Source organism: Eleutherodactylus coqui, chromosome 5 (genome assembly GCF_035609145.1).
Source record: "Eleutherodactylus coqui strain aEleCoq1 chromosome 5, aEleCoq1.hap1, whole genome shotgun sequence".
In the NCBI taxonomy this organism is placed as follows: domain Eukaryota; kingdom Metazoa; phylum Chordata; class Amphibia; order Anura; family Eleutherodactylidae; genus Eleutherodactylus; species Eleutherodactylus coqui.
The window spans coordinates 156,213,376-156,228,260 of record NC_089841.1 but is presented as its reverse complement, the minus strand read 5'-3'; the positions used below and the strand labels follow the sequence as shown (position 1 = coordinate 156,228,260).

The 14,885-nt window shown below is 39.8% G+C and overlaps 1 protein-coding gene across 2 annotated transcripts in view; it reads left to right on the top strand.

The window, feature by feature from the left end:
- LOC136627925 (uncharacterized) overlaps nucleotides 1-14,885 on the top strand; it is a 50,023-nt gene that overhangs the window by 28,141 nt on the left and 6,997 nt on the right. For both annotated transcript variants that reach the window (XM_066603445.1, XM_066603446.1), the window contains exons 3-5: nucleotides 6,869-6,923; nucleotides 7,339-7,444; nucleotides 11,948-12,090. In XM_066603445.1, coding sequence (XP_066459542.1) covers nucleotides 6,869-6,923; nucleotides 7,339-7,444; nucleotides 11,948-12,090 — 304 coding nt within the window. The remainder of the gene's footprint in view (nucleotides 1-6,868; nucleotides 6,924-7,338; nucleotides 7,445-11,947; nucleotides 12,091-14,885) is intronic.

Below are 14,885 nucleotides of genomic sequence, written 5' to 3'. Positions count from 1 at the left end.
TAATACTCGCTCAACATGTAAAAGATATAGAGTCAGGATTTAGTTTAGTCCCAGTTTAAAGAAAACATGCAAATGACAAGTTCTTGTTGAGGCCCTTTGGTTGTAGACAGTCGATGTGATACGTCCATTGTGACTCCTTTTTGAAGGAGTTTCTTATCAAGGTTTCCCCTCCTTCCATAACTCCTAATGGACTCCACTCCCTGAAACTTGAGAAGGTCTGGGTTACCCCCGTGGTAATCCCTCATGTGATTTGCCACAGGCGTTTTGTCACCCCGTCGAATATTTCCCACATGGGCTAGGATTCGACGCCTAAATTCCTGCTTTGTCTTCCCTATATAGTTCTTCTTGCAGGGGCATGTTGCCATATAGACTAAATAGCAGGAGCGACAATTGAAGAACTCTCTCAAGGTGTATATTTTACCTGTACAGGCACTAGTAATCATGTCCCCCTTTAGTATGTTGCGACACGCTAAACAATCAGGACAAGGAAAAGTGCCTGTGGGTCTGGACATAGTGAGCCAATTTTCAGATGATTGTGTCCTCAGGTGGCTCTTTACTACTCTGTCCCTGATGTTACGACCCCTTCTGAAGGTAAGTAGTGGATTCGTAAGTAATACAGTTTTAAGGTCTGGGTCTTCTTGAAGGATCCCCCAATACTTGGAAAGAATGTTACGCATGTAAGGGACTCCGTTGTCAAAAGTGGATATAATACGTAGTTGACTGTCGGAGTTCTTTATCTTTGGGACTAACAACGCTGGCCTACTTTGTTGTTTGGAGAATTGATATGCCGTTTCAATAGAATTACTGGGATACCCTCTATCCGCAAATCTCTTTTTTTAGATCCGTGCTTTTGGTTTCAAAATCCTTTAAGTTTGAACAGTTACGTCTCAGGTGCGGGAACTGCCCCTTAGGTATCCCTTTCTTCAGGGAATAGGGATGGGCGCTGTCCCAGGCCAAGAGGTTATTGGAAGCAGTCGGTTTTCTATAGAGGGAGGATTCAAGATAGCCATCAGTTGTTTTGCTGATCCGAACATCCAAGAATGAGATGGAATTTTCTTGGATCTCTATGGTTAGTTTGAGGTTTATTGAATTAATGTTCAGAATGTTAACAAACTCCGCAAAGGAATCTTTAGTTCCCTTGTACAGAATCAAGATGTCATCAATAAACCTCAGCCAAAGCGGAATATTTTCCGTCCATTTGGCGTGCTCCTCTGTGAAGACCATCCGTGTCTCCCACCAGCCCAGGAACAAATTTGCGTACGATGGGGCACATGGACTCCCCATCACGGTGCCCCTGAGCTGGTGGAATAGATGGCCCTCAAACAGGAAGTAATTTTTTGTTAGTACAAAAGTTAGGAGATTTTGAACAAACTGATTGTGATGTAGGAAAGCATTCCCTCTCTGTTTTAGAAAATATCCGACTGCTTCATTTCTGATGTTGTGAGGAATGGAGCTGTATAGCCCTTTTACGTCCAAACTAGCCAATAGGGTGCCTGGTTCAATGTGAATGCCATCAATCAATCTTAGTACATCAGTGGTGTCACGGACGTATGATGGTAACACCGTCACGAATGGACGCAAAATGCGGTCAATGTAGATACCCGCATTTTGTGTGAGGTTCTCTACCCCCGAAACTATAGGCCTGCCTTTCAGGGGGTCCAGACCTTTATGGACCTTGGGCAGGCTGTAGAAGGTAGAGATCCTAGGATGTGATGGCAAGAGAAAATCGTATTCCGAGGAGTTGATACAACCCAGAGATTTGGCCTGTAGCAGGATTTTTCTGAGATCCGTTAGGAAAGTATCGGTCGGGTCTGATGATAATTTCCGATATGTTTCACAGTCATCTAATATCCTTTTGCACATTGAAATATACTGGGACCTATCCAGCGCAACAACGTCCCCCCCCCCCCCCTTATCTGATAGTTTAATCACTAGGGCTTCATTTTGTTCCAATAATTCCAAAGCCTTTAATTCATCGGGGGTAAGGTTGTTTCGAATTCTCTGAGGAACCTCAGCGACCCTTATTTAGTTGAAAATGATTTTTTCAAAGATATCGATGTGTGTAGAGGTAAATCCTCTAAAGCCTTGAAATGCCTGCCACAGAATAGTCACAGGTCTATTATTCCAATGCCAATGTACAGCCACCTCCAACACAGGTCCAAAGAAACAGACAGGGCGTTCAATCAGCCAAGGTATAAATAGGTTAATAATATGAGAGAGCTTCAGAGAATCAATGCCAACTCGCAAGTGGGTATAGAAGAAAAAAAAAACAACCCCCTTAAGAAAACTGGCATATATCCTTGAAAAAGGGTGTTGTCTGGCTGTACCACCGAAACACGATGGAATAAAATACCCTGTTCATACTTCTGAAGGCAATTATTTCTATGTGTGTATATATACTAAGAAATCTGTTACATGGACAAAAGCATGTCATGTCAGTGATGTAAATGGGGACATTCTAGCTCCATCTAGCATCAGGGCAAAGTTACTGTCAGGGTTGCACTTATCAGGATGGGGCTCAGTAGTTTAGATCATGGGGTATGATAATGCATCACCAGAAGGAACTAGGGAAAGGAACCATCCCACAATAATTATTCCCTTATTCTTTCATCTATGAAAACCATTCAGATTCATAATCGTGGAAATATGTTCAGCAGTCATCCGATTTAGTTAGACCATTTCAATTGTTTGCAGTAATCTTTTCAAATGACGGTCTGTCTTGATTTTGATTTTATTAACCTAATTTGTTGTTTTGGCTATAGGGACTATAGTGGAACATCTCAGACATGTATATTTTGTTGTTTGTTTGGATCCTGTGACTATGCAGATACTGTACTAATTCAACAAAATATGAAAATGGTGGCATGCTCCATAAGATGCCATATGTATGGCAGTATTTTCCCCCTTGAGGCTCAGGGAAGATCTCTGTACATATGGCACTGGACAGAGTATTGTACAGTGGTGCAGGACTGCTTGTGCTGTAGTTGGCTCATTTATGCTCTTGTCTTTTGGATTGGCCCAAGCAACAGGATCCATTTCCAAATTGGCCATTCACATAATTAGGTAATTGAAAAGATTGAGCAGCTGCTTGTCTGTTGCATCAGGAGGCTCAATGAAATTATAACCTTTTGTCTGTCAATAATCAGTTCTATTAACGTGTCCCTCTTTATTCCAATGACATGGTCTATTCACTGTACAATGAATCCTGTCCAAGTTGGCTACACATGTTGGTCATGCTATTAATTGAATCATTCTATTGTCATAGTATGTGTTTAATTTTACACTTCAAGAAATGTGTAAAATAAATGAGTGATCTTACCAAAAAGCACTAAAACGCATTGTAAACCAGAAAACATTAATTGCAAATAATTTTCAACTATTTTGCGAGCATAGTGTAAATGTCTAATCACGTTGATCTATGTGTGCATTTTTTATTTAAGATTTGCTTGGTCGACTCATTTAAAATTATCTGGAATACCGTAACTACTAAAACTTCAAAGACCTAGATCCATGTAGCACTTCATGAAGTTAATACAGAATTGTCTGTAGATATAATCCACTTCAGTCTAGTCTATTGCATTTGGCTGTATTCTTTTCTCACAGGCCACAGGGTTTATGTGGGCCATCAAGCAGGCACAGGGAGGGCACAGTGCATGCTGCCAATGACTGTCTTTGCTGGCTCATCTCTGTCTGCCACTAGGATATGCTGGACTGCATTCCGTGTTTACTGTGTGCTACGTTTCAAAGGGTCATTTGTTAGTTAGCCAGAAATTCTAACCCTATTTGGTCAATGTGAGTTGGCCTGAAAGAAAGCTTTCCTTTTATCCTTTCTTAGGCAGTACCCTGCCAACAGGAGGCAGGACCAAAAGTATTCTGTATTTTAAATGCTATTATGACCTAGCATACTGTATTCTATCCATTATTTTACAAACGCTAGTTGTATTATATTGGTTAATGCAAATGTCACAATTTCTGTGGAGTGAAATGTACCTCAGGTTTCATCCCACTATAGATATATGTGCAGAGCTGTATCTTCAGTTATGTAAAGGAAGGGGAAATGGAGAAATTTGCATGATACATGTATACCGTCTCGCCGTTGCTCACTCTGCCCCCCCCCCCCCCAAAACCATCATGAAACAGAAATACTTGTCTGCTCATGACTAGTTTCCACTTTAAAAAGACAAGGGGTTCCCTTGACCCCCTATTTATCACTTCATCAAATAATATATTGATATATTGGGGTGATCATCTGTGCATGCATCTGTCTCCCTTGTAGTCTGAGACTAGTGAAATGCTAGGCTATTGCTCCAACATCCGTAATCGACAATTGAGAGAGCAGCATGCATGGTATGCTCCTTTCTGGAATGCTGATTGGAGGAGATGGGTTCACCTTTTCCCTGCCATTGAACATTGTGGTGCCATATCTTTCCCTGGTAAACGACACACATGCAGCCCGCCATCTACATCAGTGTTCAACGGACGTTCCTCTGTTATTCCTCCTAGAAATTTATGAATAAATTGACAAGTGGGTGTTCCCAGTTGGGGAGGGCGTGTCCCTCTACTGTCTGACACTATTGTAACTATGCTGATGGTGGTAGACTCTAGGAACACACCTTTTGAAAATGGAGATAATACCCATTAATCAATATATACAGTATGTGACAAAAGTATTGGGACAGCCACCAATCCTCTACTGTCAGATGAAGGGATTATGTAAATCCTATGTGTGAGTATTAGGTATAAAGGAGAGTATGCCAATACAGAAATCATCAGAATGTAGAGTAGACAGACTTCTAATGGGCTCTGGTGGTGGGATGTCACCTGAGCAACCAACCAGTACAGGATATCGCAGCGCTTTTGGAGCTTCCAAAGTCCACTGTTGCCAATGTTATTTGAAGATGGGAAAACATTTGGGGGGGGGGGGAAGAAGTGTAGCCACATTCAAGGAGACCTCGTAAACTTAAGGCCCATTTGGACACAACGATTATCACTCAAAGGTCTCTCAAAAGCTATCTTTTGAGCAATAATCGTTGGGTGTAAATGCTGAATGATAAATTTCAGTTCTGCATGAAAACCATTGTTCCGCAGAACAGCTGATAAGAAGGACTGAACTCTGTGTTCTGCCTGGGGAGCACTGATTACAGCTGATTACATTGTCTCAGCTGTCAGCCCCACAGCAGAACAAACAGAATGTAATCATGGAACAGCGGGTGGTCTGTTCTCCGAATACAGCTCCTGGTGGTTCACACACTACTAATTGGTACTAATAGAAATTAGTACCAAGTAGTAATTTATGCAAAATGATCGCTCAAAAGCCATCTTTGAGTCACACTGGTTTTTTTTCGAAGTACTGTTGCAGTTGCACTTTACCATCTTTGTTAGTATGAGAGTTTTGGTTTTTTTTTCCACTAATTTTAATTAGTGTCTTTTTGTATCTATTTATCTTTTATTTGCACTTTATGAGTATGTATACTTTTAATCTGGTTTTTATTATGGCATTATACCTTACTGGCTATTTTTAAAATTGCTTAGTAATAAATGTCTTATTTTATAATGATTAGCTATGCTGTGATTCTTGTTTAGGTGTAGCACGTTGTAAGTGTGTCCCAATACTTTTGTCAACATAGTGTATTCATAAATATTCAGGAGTAGTGTTGGAGCAATGGCACAACACTGTTTAAGTGTTAATTAAACAAACATGTCAAACCTGGTCACTTCAGTCTTAGAAGAGGCTGCCGTTGGTCAGATGCCATTTATTAGACATATAACTACTCAGCCAATCACAAGGTTCAATTGTCATGTGCCTTTCACAGCAAAATCACCATTGAAGCCAGTAATTGGCTCAGCTGCAGCAGGGACTATGGCTCCTGTGCTAGACTGTGGGCCACTTAAGGAGGTGAGTATGCCTTAATTCTTTTTTTTTTAAAAATCATACCCCGCCCCTTTATATTTTTACATTTTTTATTTATTTTTTAGTGTTGAGAGAACCCATTTTTAAGAGGTCTATCTGGGTAAAAAGAAGACGTTTTTGAAATTTTCTCTGAGTACCACACACACCAAGAAGTGATATTCTCTTCACCTAGTCCCCAGTTGCTCCCTGCTTACTATTACAGTTATGATGTAATTGACACTTGAGATATGTGATCACTTTACCACTTTTATTTAATGCTCCTTTTTTTTTTTCTTCTTTCTGGCTTTTTTTTCCATGGGAGCTTATGAAAAAAGACCAAACCTTTTTTAAGTTCTGCGATTTGCAAAAAAAAAAGGGCCACTAACCCAAAAGTGCACAAGTGCAAAGGGGGAAAATAGCCACCAAGAACACACTGTAGTAAGTTTAGTATTTCCCTCTTGACCTACAGCTAACTTCTGACCATAGTACTAGTTGCAGACAAAAATTCCTAAAAAAACACCACTAAAGAGTCATACTTTTCTGAAAAAATGCTGCGTTTGAAACCAGCTGAAATAAAGAATACAAAGTATTTAACTGGCAGGAATAACGCTGTCGCCTGTGTTTAAAGAGACATTTTTCCCTTTTTAAGTATTGACTTATAGGATACTCAAACTTTTATCTATTTCAATTGTTTGTTCTGTTTGTTTTTATTTTTCCCAATGAAAAATTCGGGTAATAAAATAATAATGGCATGTCCAAATTTGCTGGAATATTTCAGATTTAAGTTTACTACTTGCAGAAATTGTATTAACCTATAATTTAATAAAGGGTGTCTGAACGTTTGCATACTAATATATTATAGTCTTTTCAAATGTCAGTTTAGTAGAGGTCTATTTTAAATGAGATAGAAATTAATGAGATAAAGAAAACTTTGTTACATATACACTAATGCCACCTATTATATGTTGGGCCATTCAGGCAGAAGATATGTCACAAAAGAGAACACAGTGACAGCCAAATAACTACACAAGTGGTGAGTACGAAATTAGAAATGTTGCATGCCTTCAGATACATCTGTGGGAGAGTAAGTGTTGGTTTATACAATGGCTTCAAGTTTTACTGAATATAAAAATGAACCCTGACATTCCACCATATGCTGTATACTATATTCCATATAGAACATGACAATTGTATTCACTCTTATAGTGAGAGAACCCTGCATAGGATGATTACTTTGCTGTGCCTCTAAGCTTCCCACATTCAGTGCTTATGTCACATTGGGACCCTTAGCAGTAAGTGCCTTATTGTGATGGCTACCTTGGTGCCCACTATAAACTCTTAGTATCTATTTGCTAGAAACCTAGTGGATAAGTGTTTGTTTGCACATTCATGTTGATCAGAATGTGCTGTGTGACTACTGAAATATTTTGCTATCTGTATTTAATCAGAATGGAATGCAGAATACAGCCCTAGAAGTCAACGAGCTACAGTTGGTGGTATCCGATGAAGACTTGCAAAGCAGAGAGTTGGAAAATGCCAGTCAGGTTGAGGGAGGTAAGAGTTTCTCAGTTTTTGTTCTTTGTATTTTAATCTTTCCGGAGGGGGAAAAAAAATGTCGAGCACTCCTGTGATTTATCGATTATAATCCTTTAATTAAAGGTGCCAATCAAACTAAAGTTGATTTAAAATGAAAAACTTCAACAAAATGATAATTCATTGGGTGAAATTTAACTATAAACAATCATTTTAGCTGACCAATGACATATCATCATTTGTGTGGAAAGAAGTTGGTCAAGTTTGAAATTTTCATCTAAGTTCCTGAAAGAGTGTTCCCAAAAAGATCTTTTTGCCCATCACCAAGTGTCACTCAACACTGCATTCCAATATGGACTAAAATGTGTATGTCTGTGCCTATGAAATGAATAGTCACCAGATGATCGTTCAATGGTAGTTCATTTAACAACCTACTTCCATCTAATGTATATGGCTAGCTTAAGACTTGCAACTTTTTTTAAGGATCCACAGCAGGTAAAATCACCTTCATTACAAGTATCTTACATGTTTTCAAACAAGGTATTTTATTTATAATCTATGGAAACTCTTGTGTTATATACTGCTCACTGAGGCAGAAATGACCATAAAGTACAATAAATTAAAATAAGCACAATACTAATTATGAAAACACAGAATACTTAAACTCCCAGATGTTACAATAAGTAGAACTGGAGGTACCTTAACAGTGATCCATTTTAATCCATATCTGTACTTCTGGAGCAAAAATGCCTCTTGGCTAAGCATTAACCTCTCGCGGTCACCACCTCTTTCTAATAAATTAATTATTTCTGTGCTTCAAAAAAAAAAAAAACGTAGAAAAACACATTACCATTATGGAGCTTGGGAGCCGCTGACAGGTTGTTAGCATTCTCTCTCTCATTATCAAAAAGATGCTTCCAAAATGTTTTTCACTTGTTCCATAGTGAGAGAATGCAACTCAGAAAATTACCTCTTACACTGGCCAACATGCTCATGGCAAGGCAATATTATTGGAGTTCGAAACAGCAATGATAGTGTGTGGCAGGCAGATGGGACATTCCATTTCCAAAGTTATGTGGGTGTTTAACATTTTTCAATCCACAGTTTCACATGTGTATTGGAAACATGTCCTAAAAGACATTACCACCCACATTGGCAGTGTAGTGGCAACCAACAGGTAGTTAATGATCATGAATAGCGGAATCTGGCTAGAATTGTCAATGTGTACAGACAAGCAATTCAGAAATCACATTGACATTCAATGCAGGAGGCCTTACACAAATATACTGCCGGTCACTGGAGCGTTCTTTACCTTTCATGGGATAAGGAAACGAAAGACCCACCAGAGTACTTCTGTTAACACCATGAGACCGGACACAGCACCTCACCTTGGCTCTTGAAGTTGCTAACTGGACCATAGAGGACTTGTAACATGTAGCATGGTCCAATTAGTGTCGGCACCAGTTGTTTTGGGTTGAGGGTAGGGTTTGTGTCTTGACACAGACCCTATGAAGCCACGGATTGCAGTTAACAAGGCACCATGCAGGCTGGTGCTGGTTTCATACTGGTGTGGATTGTGTTCTCATGCGATGACATGGGTTGTGTCCACTGCTTCACCCAAACATATCATTGACTGGTGCATACTGCATTTCACTGCTTGGTGTCCATTTGCAGCCCTTCATGGACTTGATGGACCCCCACAATGATGGGATATTCCAACAAGATAATGCACTTTGCCAAGTTGGTTAAAAGAGACGAATGGTGTTGCTTACATGTTTGCCTAACATAAGCCCAATTGAGTATTTTTGGGATGTGGTGGAAAGGTCCTTTTGCACCTGAGATCCTGCATATACAAATACTATGAAGCAGTTGGTGGTTTGGCTGAACATCCCTCCAGATGTCCTAATTGTGGAATTGATATCACGTCAACTTGCTGCACTTTCATCCAGCATAAGGGTAAAGATGAACAGCGTCACGAGTGTCTTCTTTAAAATTGCACAAATGGATGCAATTTTAAAGAAGACACTTGTGACGCCGCTCATCTTTACCCTTATGCTGGATGAATATGAAAGGACTAAGTGAGTCTGGTCTTCTACCATGAGCTTTGTGCATTCTTTTATTTACCTCCCACTATTGTGGTTTTCATGGTAGTGCCGCTGTGACAATTTTTGCTTTGGTGATTGAACTTGCTGCACTTTGTCAGTTAATCTATCAGAAAGGTGGATGACTGTAAGGGGTTACTGCTTAGCCTAGAGGCTTTTTGCTCTAAATACAAGAATATCCTACAGGATTGAAAGGCGCATATGATTTAATTTTAGCACTTTTAAGCTGCTTCCACTTCTACTTATGCAAGCTACCCAAATGTTACAATAATATCGGTATTGTTCAGATTGTTTTTTAATGATTCCACTTCATTGATTGTCTTAGTAGCAAATATATAGCATGCTGCGAATTGCCCCGATTCTCCGCGGTCAGCTTATCTATCAGATTCAAAATGTGCAAATGAATTACTTTTTTAAACCTCATCTGTTTCTTTTGGGTACCCCCTCGTATAACATATGGGTAGGTGTAGAAAATATGATTAATAACTTTGTTTGAAAAGTGTAAGCTACTTGTAACAAAGATAATTTTGCCCGTGTAACTTTAAGCTACGAGTTTTAATCGACCACTCAGAGTGCTGGACACTATGTTTTTTCTTCAGCTGGATCTGCAAGCTATCTTGTGCTGCTGTACAACCTGGGGGTGAGGCGCCTTTTATACAATGACAGTTCGCTCATTCTCTTGGCAGCCTGTTTATACAGGCAGATAAATTTGCAAATTCGTTTGCATATCATTCAGTCATTTACATTCACTGTAACAGTGAATCGTGAATGTGAAAGACTAAACAATCACTGTTCACACGCAATGACATGCAAACTATTATTTTTATGCCTGCATAAAATGAACAACGAACGATAAGCGAACAACTACTCGTTTGTTGTTTTGATAATTGGCCGTTTACACCGAACAATTATCATTCAAATTCACAAAATGCAACAATTTTTTGAACTATAATCGTTTTGTGTAAAAGGGCTTTAAGTGTATGCAAGCTCAATGAGCTGACCATAACAAGTTTTCCTTATATCATTTTTTTTTCTCCTAAATATTGAACTTTAGCTACTGTAGATGCATATTGTATACACACATACATATGAACTGTGTAACCAAATGGTTATAGCAGAAAATCACCTTACAATGCTATATAGCACTATGATACAGTGTCCAACTACTCGCACCATACAATACATATATAATACCTCTTTAGAATATTCAAATACTACGACATATAGTGCTCACATACTGTCATGCAATTCCAAAATGATAGCCCCTTACTGTGTAGTGTTGGGGCAATAGAGAGTTTAATTGAAAATGCATTATGCTCAGGGCAGGAAATAAGTTAATTGTTAGTTCTCTGGTGTTCTTTGGGACAGTGAAGAGGTTTCTTCTTATCCTCAGGCTTTGTTCACATGGCGCAGTTACATTGAGGAATCTCTACTGCGCAATTTGCGGCGTACAATACACAGCATTTTGAAATCCTAGCTACTGTGTGTCCCCGATAGTGAGACCTATCCCGATTTTCGGGGGAGGCTTCAAATAGAAGTCCTAGCTAGGCTACATGTTAAAAAAAAAAAAAAACCCTACCGCTGGCGTTCTTGCCTCTATCGCTGCTGCAGGCTGTCGCGTCCTTCTTCAAGCCGATAGAGCAGTTCTTCCTGTAAGCGGGGCATGCATACCCTGCCTCCAGGAAGCTAATACTCTGATTGGTTAATCCAGCGCCGAATCGGCCAATGAAAGCCGATGCTGGATTAACAAATTGCAGCCATTCAATGATGGGCCCTAATCTGCAATTCTGTTTATTTATTTTTTTCTTTCTATTTTTAACATTCACCGCACAGTATAAATATGTAAAATTAATTTTGCAGGCCAGGACAATTGGGGCAATACTAATATATAAAAATAAATTATATAAATTTTTCTTTTTTGTCAATGGTGCTGTGTGAGGGGTTTTTGGTTTTGGTTTTTGCTCGATGAGTGAGGTTGTTTTTTTTTTTTTGTTTTTTTTGTTTTTTTTAAAGCGACGGTGCAGGAAATGTAAACAAAAAAAATGTAAACAAAAAAAGGAGTGCTGCACATGACTGCCTGCATGAGTACGCGGTCATACACAGTACATTATGTGGCCATACGCAGTGTCACGGCCAGGCTCACACAGAGAGAGCTTGCTGTTTTCTATGGCTGATTTCTGCAAGTCGTCAGAAAAGCAGACTGCATAAAGTCTTTTTTTTTTTTTCTTTTTACCTTCTAGATTTTTTTGGGGGGGTCACTTTAAGGCATGGTTGGCACCAAAAAAAAGTGAGAATAAAAGCAAAACATCAGTTATTGTTTGCATAATTTAACAGCCCCATGTGCATGGGCCCTAAGACTTTGCATATTCTCCTGACTCCCTTTATGGTCTTCCTGTTTTCTTACTTCTGTTCTCTGATGTAGTTGCAGATGTTTCTCAGCAGTCACAACAGGATGATCCTTCTTCGTGTACTATTGCAGTGACCGACTCCAATAGTGATGAGGTCTTTGTTATCTCACCTGGAGATCACACAAACTATATCACCTTAAACTCTTCCCATTTACAGGTCAGTATATACTATGTACTGTATTTAAGCTGGAACAGTTAGAAGTCCTTGCAGTATTTAGGATATGTTCTCTTCACTTTGCACCCACAGACTTTTGTTAATTAAAAATGTATTCATTTTTTTTAAAGGAACATTTTTATTGGGCATTTCACACATTACAATACAAAAAGAGCATAAAGAGAGACTCAACAGTAATACTTCAGTGTCAATCCCTGACAATTTATGACAACCTCTTATTTTTATTAAAATAAACTACTATATATGCGCTGTGGAATAAGTTGGCGCTATACAAATAAAGATTATTTAATATATTTTATTATTATAAATATATTTTAGAACTCTAACCTCACCCACAACATGATTGCTGGTACAGAAGACATTCAGTCTTTATACAGAGAGGAAAAGGGGGGGACGTAAATTTCCCTAGAGGAAATAGTCAGACGTGTTTGATACAAGGTTAGGGTATTCAATCCCATATCTTATGTATTTTGGCAGAGCAACCGCTAGCCATGTATGTCAGTTAATATAAGGGGTAACACTATTTATCTCACGCAACCAGGCAGCCCTAGTGGGATTTTTGGGGTGCTTTCAGTTAAGCAATATTACTTTTTTTTTTTGCATAGAAAAGCAATAATTTGTATAGAGTGCACGTTGTCAGGTCGACCGGACTGTCCTCCACAAGGCCAAGGAGGCAGATTTTTAGGGTTTAGAATATATGGGGTTCCCAAATTCGTTTCCATAAACTGGAGAATATCTCGCTAGTGTGTAAAACGTGACACTCCCAGAACCTATGCATGACTGTGCCCGCCTCCGTCAGGTATCTTGGACTGACCGCCTCAGGGCACAGGCCCATAGCATGCAAACACGTAGGGGTGTAATAGATTCTATGAAGAAACTTAACCTGTATGAATCTGTCTCTAGTACTAATCGGGTGGGGCACTCCAGCCATCTGAGTCCAGATCCAGTAAATCTGAGCCCCAGTTCTCAAGAGCCTCATCCTTCAGTGGTGTAAGGCTACGTGTCAACTGCCTATAAAAACTGAAGAGAGGCTTCAGAAAGTTGGCCATCTGTGCCACATCTTTCAACCTGGTCAAGGCAAGGAGGATGGTCAGGCCCCCAAATTGGGCTCTAAGGGCATGTCAGAGTTCGAAGTATCTGAAGAGGGACCTATTGGCAAGGCCAAAACGTATCCGCAGTTATAGTAAGGTACAGAGATCGTGCCCCTCCACTACATCCGAGAGAGTAGTCACTCAATTATGCCTCCAGAAGACTGTCTCTAGCATGCTCTGTAAATGCGGAAGATTGGAATTATGGGAGTGTGAGGCGACCATTTAGCTACTTCATCAGGTAACGGATAGTAGGTGATATTCCAGACCTTGAGAGTCACCCAAATAGGTGCAGGTAGAGCACTTGTACGTGAGGTTGGCCTCTTGGCAATAAGCCTCTCGGGCTCTGTTTGGGACCTACTATTCTACGCTTAAGTCCTATCACTGGATTGTAGTCAATGGATGACAGCCACTACCCTGAACACACCAACTGGCTAGCTAAATAGTAACAGCAGAAGTGAGGAAGGGCCAACCCCCCTCCCCTCCTCCACAGACAAGCGAAGGACCTCCAGTTTAATTCTCCGAGTGGAGCCACGCCACAATATGCAAAGGAGTATTTTGTACAATTTTTTTAAAGAAACCTTTAAGGGATTAAGATGGGGGTGTTTTGCAATACATACAAGAATTTGGGCAGTAGCTTCACTTTAATTAGATTTATACGGTCTACTAGCATCAATGAATCAAGCCCATCGGGTTGCCATATCTCTCACAAGTGGGGCATGGTTTTTGGTGTACAAATAGCTAGTGGACCTCTGTATCATTATGCGCACATAGACAACATTGTCTGTCCATCTCCTATGAATGAGACAAATGGCCCCTTTGACGATAATGGAGGTCTGTGCGACTTCTATCATGACCTCTGGAAATGTCTCAGACCAACAACACAGCGTGCAGTTCTATTTTGTCACTGACCTCTGTACAGATCTGCATTGGAGGTCCCTCCAATGCAGATGTAAAAAGAGCCCAAGTTATTTGTGAAATACTGAATGTGAACGACTCAAGTATCAAATGATCCATTTCACATGTGGTTGTTATATGCTAGACCTCTTTGTGGATGGGACCAGTAGCATATCCTCTGGTGTGTCAGTCTGACCCAGGTGCCCTAAAACGTTCTGATCGTTATACATGTAAAACGTATAAAGAAAGAACAATGCTGTGTTTCAGCTGATAAGATACTTTTATTGAAATCCTGGTAAAGCATAATTGCTCCCACGCTACTTAGTAGTATTTAGAATAAGCTTCTTGTGAGTTAGTTCTGCTTACCATTCTTGCTGCAGACATCAAAGAAAGAGTGTAGCGTCACAGCAGAGTCCCAATGAAATGTCTTGTCTTAGAAATGAAGAAAGATTGTCAGTGCAAGGACCAACCACAGTGGCTTACATATTTCAGTTTTATCTTGCTCATAGCCGCTATAAGCAAAGTTAACTACAAAAATGCGCAAGCCACTGTGGTTGGTGGTCTTGGTGCTGGCAATTTGTATTCATTTCTAAGACCAGATATTTTATTGGGACTCTACTGTTGTGCTGGACTCTGAAGCTTGCGGTGGACCTTGCTCCTTGGGCTTATCCATGTGCGGATGAAACTCAACTGGACAACCCCTTTAAATGGCAATTTCCTAATATAGAATTATCACTGGATTGGCTCCCTTTTACCTAAGAATGCAAGAATACCCATGTAGGTTTCAAGGGG